The sequence below is a fragment of the Pterocles gutturalis genome, unplaced genomic scaffold (genome assembly GCF_000699245.1).
Source record: "Pterocles gutturalis isolate BGI_N339 unplaced genomic scaffold, ASM69924v1 scaffold50332, whole genome shotgun sequence".
NCBI lineage: Eukaryota > Metazoa > Chordata > Aves > Pterocliformes > Pteroclidae > Pterocles > Pterocles gutturalis.
In genome coordinates this window covers 1-9,267 of record NW_010114695.1, presented here as the reverse complement: position 1 = coordinate 9,267, position 9,267 = coordinate 1, and the positions used below count along the sequence as shown (strand labels likewise).

General features: G+C 39.8%; 1 protein-coding gene across 1 annotated transcript in view; it reads right to left on the bottom strand.

The window, feature by feature from the left end:
* LOC104462792 (protein-methionine sulfoxide oxidase MICAL3-like) overlaps positions 1-8,160 on the bottom strand; it is a gene marked incomplete at its 5' end in the record, with an annotated part of 35,750 nt that extends 27,590 nt beyond the window's left edge. The window contains 5 exons of the mRNA XM_010074895.1: positions 1,312-1,403; positions 1,814-1,936; positions 2,575-2,679; positions 5,786-5,848; positions 8,023-8,160. Of these exons, the coding sequence (XP_010073197.1) occupies positions 1,312-1,403; positions 1,814-1,936; positions 2,575-2,679; positions 5,786-5,848; positions 8,023-8,160 (521 nt within the window). The remainder of the gene's footprint in view (positions 1-1,311; positions 1,404-1,813; positions 1,937-2,574; positions 2,680-5,785; positions 5,849-8,022) is intronic.
* Positions 8,161-9,267: the final 1,107 nt, after the last annotated feature.

Genomic DNA, 9,267 nt, shown 5'->3' with positions numbered 1-9,267 from the left:
AGAGTGTTTGGAAGAGAAAATTCCAGAAACCCATTTCTATCTTTTCCTGCTCTCCCTTCAAATCTCCAACTCTGTGCATTGTGGTGATCCCTTAGCTCAGACAGATTTGATGCAAGTCTCTCCAGCTTTCATGAATACAGAACTTTCTGCTGGTTAGCATCTGCTGTAACGTTTTCTTAAAGCAAGGGGTGCTTTCTCTGTTAAGAGTAAATTAGGCTGCAAGTCCCTTGACCCTTAATGGTCCGAGAAGTCTTGGTCTTCATATCCTACATCCAGACTGACATATTACTCAGTAGCACAATTCATTGTTTTACAATTCAACCCTTTGGCAGTGGACTCCTCTTACTGAGTTCTGGTATTATTCCTTCTAACAGCAGCTTTTGCACTAGTTTTCTTTTGAATGCAGACAGTTTGGTTAAGTGATACATGACCACTAGAGCATGAACCTCTCTATCTGTGTGCTTTTATGACACATATTAAACACCCAGGTCTTGAGTACTGCATTGTCCTGATATAAACAACAACTATGTCTAAGAGAATCATTAGACGGTCCTGAAAAAACCCGTAATTTTAATAGAATGTGAATGTTGTCAGCAATTGCCGTTGGCAAACAGCCTTATACCAGAATCCGTTCACTGTAAAAGTAAACTGGTTTATGACAAAACTCTCTAGGATAAAGTCTAATCTTTTAGTAATTCCTTAAAAACAAACACTCAGGAGGGAAAAATTTGAATTGAACATTTTAAGGGTCATGTACTTCCTGATCTTGCACACCAGTAGCTGGAAGCACCACAGTATGCTTGCATGGTAATGCCAGGGCTGACAACATGACAGTATATTATTGACATGTCTCAATTCCTTAAGCTGAACTGTGTTGTTACTCTGGAATAATACTAAGTAATACAAATATAATTTTGAATTGCAATTGTACAGAATCTGGTTTTGGTACAGAAGAGACAGCCAAACCAGGATAAACAGGAACCACCTTACTTATGTCTTCCCTCATGCATTTTATATATGTATATATATATATCTTGTTAACTGCAAAATGAAATTAAAATATCCTATATAATCCTTTTCGGGGCTTTGCGATGGGAATTTGTAGGACCGTGAAAGAGCCACTACACTCTGAAGACAGGAAAGATAGTACACTAGTACATAGTACAAGTCTAAATGAAGTCAGATTTCAAGAAGATCAACATAAATCACAGAGACAGGAAAGGAGGAAAGCCCACTCATTAGTTTATGCAACAAATCATCCTATTGAACTACAGGTAGTAAGTAGAAAACTTCAAAGATTCCCTTTCTTACCTCTACTTGTTTTGCTTTGGGACTATCAACTGGAGATGGAGGAAGAACACTGTCATTAGATGACTGGATAGGGATGGATGGCTTGCACGGACCTAGGGAAAGCAAAAATGTTTCCAAAAATCCCATGAGATTGCTAGTGTTCTATTTTATTTTTTTTTTTGTTACACACAGCAAGTAGTGACAAATTTCTCAGCTTTTTACAAATTCTAGATTGGACATCTGGAACAAAGACTAAAATTTTTAAATGTCCAAAACGGTACAAGCTTTTTAATGCAAAAACTTCTACAAGAAAAAGCAGATAGATGGGTTCTAATGCTTTAGGAAGCTGTAATGAACGGATTCAGAACATTCTTCTCAAAATGTTAATGCAAGCACACACCTTGCCACTGAGAGTAGTGAGATGGTTCAAATTCAAGAGACTGTCTTCTCTTAAATCTAATAAATGTACAGACTATCTCAAATGCAATTACAATCATTCAAACACTAATGGGAAAGCTATTACCTTCTGTCACACCACAAGAAGCACCTTCGGCTCCTTGTTCATCTTCAGAGACTTCTAGTTCTTGCTCTTCTACGCCACCTTGATGTAAGCGAAACTCCGCTTCTGCATCAGATGGGATGTCATCTGATCATGGATGGGGTGGGGGGAAAAAAACCCAAGAGATCTTGGATACAAGTCCACCAGGACATCTGTTTATTATTTAAAAATCTTTCATAATCCTTTCTTTCTATTCAGATGGTGCTAATCATTTTCATAACCTGAACACCTAAATGTTTCACTCCTTTTTTTTGTGTGCTAATTAGAGTCATTTAAGCAGCAAATGATGGACTATTAGTACAACTAACTAAATAAGTAATTGAAGCCACACCTTACATACCTTCCCTTTCTGGAAATTTGTCAATGTTTTCTGGCATATGCAGTTCATTTTACACTATCAAGAGAAGATTTTTACCATAATATTGTGGACTTCTCACAAATTTACTTCTATTTCTGTTATTCAGCAGAAACAGTACTGAATACGGACATAAGACCGAGCCCTCTAGTCAGCAGATGGTGAGAAGACATGAGAAATTTAGTCTACAACCCATGGCACTGAGGTTCTTTCTTTTTGTTCTTCACTCCTGGCTCCCTCTTGACTATTTGAAGCAAACTCCTACATCACTAAAAATAAGATCAGGTTTAAGCACCCTCATACAACTTCTTTTCTGCCAATACAATTCTGTTCACATAACAGGTGTAAATGATGCACAGTGGTACCCTACCGTCATCCAGCTCTGCACCCGTGTCTCCCTCTTCACCTGCCTGCCCTTCTGTGTCTGCAGGCTCTGTGCCCAGCTCATCCTCCACATCATTATCCTCACATGGAGCTAGAATATATTCAAATATTGTTGAAAAAAAAGAAAAACAACAACAACAACAAACTATACAGTGAAAAGGTTCTACATTGAACTGTAGCAACAGTTTATAGTGGAGACATTTATTAATTACTGCCAAAACAAGTCTATGGTGAAACGATGCTTCCAGACTCCAACGAATCAAGGAACAGTGGCCCCTGAGGGAGTCTGCAAGGCATTTGCAGTGAAAGCAGCCAGGGCTCTTCTGAGCAACGGGACTTGTGAAAAATTAAACAAGAAGGGGACTGGGAGGACATCAAAATAGAGTAAATAGGAAGATTGTTTCTTTTCTTTACCACACCAGAACAGTCACCAGCATTTTATAGCATATGTATATTAGGTGAAAACTGAAATTTCACAATGTACCACAACTGTTCATATTGAAATTGAAACAGGCTTTTGAGGGTGTAAGTCAGAGACAGAGTCCAGCTCTGTGATTGATCATTACTACATTCGGAAGCTGTTTAACTCTGTGCAGCTACAGTAGTCTTTGGTAAAAGAGTCTAAGAGACTTGATATGCTGTACAAGTAGCTAAGACACAAATTAATTGATATTTTAAAGTAAATAAAAATATTTTATTTTCTGTTATGGATCATAATTTGACTTGCTGGATCAAAATAAAGAAAAGATTATTGAACTTATAACTCGGAAAAGGGCATTTGACATTACTACTTATGACAGGATTTAATTACAGAAGAGATAAGACCAAACTATGGGGTCTAAATTTCATTATTAAATTAAACTTTTTAAAAAACCTAAACCTTATGACACCTTGTCCCATCTCTAGTGCTATGAATTATTTGCTTCATTTTTTTTGTTAAGCATTTTCATTAAACATAATTTAAATATAAAAAAAGAAGCGAGCACTTCCAGGTTTTTTTCCACAGTAGAGTCATACAACTACATTTTTATGTTTGTACAGCGAGTTAGCATCAATTCATGTTCAACAGCATACAGACATTTAACTCTGTTGTATATCCTATTGCAAATGCATACACAGTCAGCATGTATTATGCATGTTTGCTAATTATATGCAGGATGTGGTCCTATAACGATGGTAACATATATTTATAACCTTCTCGGTTGCACCTATACCAGTAAGCTAAGCAGCGCAAATCTCTAGACCTGAATTTATACAAGTGTCATGCTGTCATCTTTACGAGGGCTCCTGGCATGAGTCCCAGCAGTTATTTCCCATGGTAAGGCTAGAGGCTGTTTCCAATAGGCAGTGTGCATGTAGCACCCTGATTCTGGATGGCAAAAAAAGTTTAGCCATGTGGGAGTGAATCATGCTGTGACGGCTTTCTCCTGAGTCAGGGAGGGAGTAGGCCCTGATCCTTTTTGTTTACTAGTGACAATGTGGCTTTTGGAACCATTTATATGCTAGTGCTGCTAATTAAGACAATCTTAAAAACAAACCAACCCTCCCTAAAACTGAGGTCTTGCAGCCTCTCCTCTTTCTCCAATACAGGTTTTTGCTTATTTCAAGACACAGCCTTCAGTGGGTGGTTTATCTTCTACAACCTGAGAATTTATCTTTTTCCATGCTTCTCCCTTCCGTAGTATTAAGACAGACAAACACATGGGCTAGTTTATTTTCTGTCAACTGCTGTGAAAAGGTAGTTACACCTATGTGTGATAAAGCACTGGCCTATTCCCTTATAGGTTTATAAAATCCAGAATCTTACAGATGTTGAACGTAGGAGACTGAATCATATGGCAAAGGCTGGACTGACCACAGGGGCATTTACAAATCTACAGAACAAAACCAAACGGTGTCTCAGTCTGATTGTTGCTTAGGTATGCAATAGCTTATGTTATTTTGGAAATAGTAATGTCATGGGATGGTTTTATGGTAGCAACAAATGTCACTAATCTTAATCTTGCAAAAATGTAACTCTGATGTTATGAATATCTGATACCACCACATTTATGTGTGTCTTCAGATCCAGAAACCATGAACTAGCATGACACACATCGTTAGTGTTGGAGAGAGAGGTTGATACACAAAACTCAATAGAAGATTACAGATGCATTAAATAAGTAACAACTTGGTGCAAGGGTGGATCCCATTTTGAGGGACATGAAGAGCTTGCAGGTGGCTGGTTATATTATACATATACTGTGCATATACATATATGCAGTTAGGATAAGGAGCAAGAGGCCAAAAGCTGTCACACAATAATTCAGAAGCTACACGCTATGGCAGCCAGAAACTGGGATCAGCACTCGGTTCATATCAGCCAGCAGCTGTGAGCAGACTGCATCGTGTGCAGACATCTTGTAAACCCTGCTGCCCTGCCAAAGCAGCAGCAGAAGCAAAGTTTTATAGGCAAGCTAGCTATTCTGATGTGCCAAAGCAACTTAGCTGTAGATCAACTACATAAACAGAAACTACTGCTGTTCCACTGATTTAGATATCTTCACCACTTCACACAAATTTACTCCCTTACTCTAATCCCAGAATCTTCATGCTCATTGGTTTTGTAATAGAGCTAGGGGACCATATAAAAAAAGTAGCTGAGCTCTACTGTCCTTCAACATTCCTGAGGCTTTCCTAAATAACGTGAACCCCAAGACAAAGGAAACACAACAGCCATTGCTATTCCTAAAGATCCCAGCTTCAACCTTATTCTTCTCTCTTGTCGTCTTCGCCAGATAACTAGAGTTTGCAGTTGTTACAGAGAACTGCAATTGCTTTAAGCACTCTCTGTCACTTAATCTTTCGACTTCAAGAAAGCCCCATGTTCTTTCAGTCAAGGAGCTAGGGCAGGAATAACTGGTCCAGTCGTCTGTTTACAAAGCAAATTGGATTCCTCCTACCTTATTACACCCAAGATAACCTCTCTGCTTGGCCTGCCTTCCCAAGGGTTACAACAAATGTTGAGTTCATGCAAGAATAGACTATCTGAGCAAGGCGTGCATGCACACTCCCCCTTCCTCCCTCCACGTCCAGTCATGCAGTAGCGACAGGGCTGTAAGTTCCAGGGTTAAAGTACCAGCTCAGCTGCTGAAGGCATGGAGAAGAGACGGGCAGGGTTATTGTGCATTGGAATACATAGAACATCACCAAACTACCTCCAGGGACTGTCTCCAGCCACGCCTGTACCGCCTCATGGCGTATGGAAGGAAGGTCGGATGCTGAATTTAAAAAACAATAAATTGTAAGAAATTGAAATTAGACCATCAATAAGCGTCTAAAACAGAAGAGTAACAAAGGGAAAATTTTCAGTAGCAAATACAGGAATAAAACCTGAGATGTTAAACAACCAATTCCAGGCTTCGTATTTAAATCAAGAACATACAAATATCAGGGGCCTAATCTTCCTTTAGGATACGTAACATTACAGGAAATACAGATGGCCAGTGAGAAAAACATGGCATCTGACCAGCAGGTTGCTACTGCTGTGCTCCACTTGAAACTCTGCAGAGAAGTGAAACTAAGAGATGAAAGAGCTGAGAACGAGAGAGGGGCAGTCATAACAGGCATTCCAGAACCTGCACTGCCTGGGTGTGAATGCCAGCAGATGAAGAAGAGCACCCAAAGCAGAAGAAGAGGGGCTTCTGTGTACTGTCACTCTATTCCAGGCTTTCACATTAACCCCGATGGCCACTGCTACTGATGGGCTCTCCAGTTAGTATCACAGAATGCAGCTCAGCCAGAACAAATCAGGCTACTGAACTCAGGTTGAAAACTTACAGTTATCCACAAGTACTTATTGGTGACAACCCTTTAAAAAACAAAATTGCTGATACACCTGCACACACCTGTACTGTAAGACAAAGTAATTGAAGCAGCTAATCTATTGATCAGGATTGTCCTAGTTTGCCCTAGTTTTAGGGGAAGGAAAGGAAATACTGCATTCCTCCCCAAAGGAAGCTGAAAAGACCACAAAATCAATTTTGGAAGGATCATCTCTTGCTGGCAGCTGTACCAATACACTATGGAAAATTAGGAATTATAAAATACAAATTAAAAGAAAAATTTGGAAACTATAGTGATACTTTCAAGCAGAAGCTAAAGCAATTTTAACTGTAGTAAGCTTAAGAAATTGTGTTAACATTTTTTACTTAGCTTTTTTAAACATTAAGCAACGACACTAGCAATACTGAATGTTACAGACAGTTGAACACAGCCTATTTCTGTGGTTGCAGTGGGAAGGAAATACTCATCTCTCATTTATAGGGAGCAGATTTCACATCAGAAAGTCCCAGTGCATTCTACAAACTGCAATTATAAGTGTGGCCAAACTGATCTGGAACTGTGTATCAAGTTGGACTAAGATTAAAAAAAACCCCAAACATCTAGAACTATGAGGAAAAGATAATTATCTGGAATGGAATATGATCACGCAACATGAGGTAAAGCCCTAGGCTTTTAAAACAGAGATCAGCCATTAACTTAATTTCAGATTTGCTGTAAAAGACACCCCTTCCAACAGCATACTTACTACTCCTACAATTCTAGCCACAACGGTTACAGACTGAGAGAAGACCGCTACTCATCAACTACATGGTTAACTTTTATTAAGCCTAGGCTTCTGCATAGGTCAAGCACCTATGACATACTTACCTTCAGACACTCTGTAATATGGTCTAGAATAAGGTCAGCAGGGACTGCTGGAAGGCACTTACAAGAGGGCTAGACCATTGGCATTTTCGCCCTCCAAAGTGTTCCTTTAAGGAACTGACAACTCACAAAGTTCACACCTCACTTTAAAAAACTGATATACTGTCAAATCTTAGGCACAGGGAGTCAAAACCACCACTGATCAGATTTGCAAGCCCTTTGAACCCTGTCATTCCCTAATACCAGATGCAGTTACACACTTTGAAAAGCAGCAGCAGAGAAATACGCTCACTACAGAAGCTGACTGTCTTCAACCTTTGCTGTAGTAGCTACACAACACAGCTCTTCAGCTTTTCCTAAAGAGGCATAGAGTTCTCACTGCCACAAAAAGCACATAACAGCTTCTATTACTATCCCTGAAGTTAGTTACCGAGGGCTGATTGCCAGCACTATCAAATCACTTTCGTAGTATGGAAAAATGCTATGGAGTCAAAGCAGGCAGACAAATGGGTCAAAAGAAGTCATACCACCATAGAGTTCAGAAAGCAGTCATTTTAAGTAGACACTGACCTGAAAAGCAATATGTTTAATCCAGTGTAATTTCAGTATAATTTGAAAGTAGTTCCTTTCAAATCACTGCTGCCCCTGCTGAAGTACACTGCTCTTGAAGGGCGCAGAAGCAACAGAGTTAAACAGCTGCAACCATGATCCAAGAACTGACAGTGCAGGCCTTGGGGGAGATTACCTCTGGAGGTGGAGGACTTTGAGGTTGGGACCATTTTTTCCTCCTCCTCTTTTTCACGGATGTGTGTCCAGTGCACATCTGCCAGGATCTCCAGAGGATCAACCGGATTTACAATCTGCTGCAGTCTAAGGTTTCCAGCTAGCAGGAGGAGGGCATGGCATACCAGGTTGTAGGCAGAGTTTATGAAGGACAGGGAGGAAAGGATGGGAGAACAGTGGAAAGGAAATGTAACACATCATAGGAAAGGAAATAAGAAAAGAAGAAAAGAAAATATTACTGGCTAAGATCAGTTTGCAAGACAGACAGAAAAAGCTCAGCATTGTGTGTGCACACATACACCAACCAGCACAGCGCTCCTCATACTTCCCATCAACGCTGAATAATGCCATTTCAAAGGCAGAGAGATGCTATTAAAAACATCATGGTAGATTATCTCTATTGCAGGCAGCTCTGTTGAAATTAAAGACATTCTCTGGGTGTCCAACAGTACGTGGTATGTAAATACCAATTTAGCAGAAATTTCCAGTTCCTTCAGCCTATTCATTATGATTATTGACAAAGACATCTTGCTGTTAAAGGTAAGGGACAATCTGCATTGTAGTTTGATGCACCAAAACAAAAGGTCTTTCATTCCCTACTATTGGGTTTAGCACTCCTTTCTGTGCTAGGTACATATTTCGTTGTGAATTAAATTACATGATGGATCTCAGAGTTTCACACATATGTGGGTATCTGCATATGCACACATGGGCACACACTTTAGCACTTAAAACACTACTTTGTTTACTCCTGCTCTTTTCTACTGACTGGATGAAGGGTAGAAATTTTTGCTGAAGAATAACAGCATTTTCATCATGACTTAACAGCCCACCCCCCCACCTCCCCAGAAGGCACTCCTTGTCGCACAAATAAATTTGTTTAAAAGAAGTTGCATTACTCCTCAATTACCTGCCTACACAAACCTACACAAAGCTCAGATACTTATGGAGTGTCAAAGGAACAACAGGCACCTAAAGCAACTGATAAGCAGCTTATTTACCTGCTGCAGAATGCCCACCTTGGGAGCATCTACCCTGAGGTATTGTGTTTATAGACCCTGTCTCTATTGCTATCTGCTATGGGACTATAACTCAGGTTTTGTTTACCCATAATAAAATAACTCATTCTATGGGGCACAGGTGTTCAGCATCTCCAGGAGTGGTCTTCAAAAGCAAACGACTCATAGAATCATAGAATGGCCTGGGT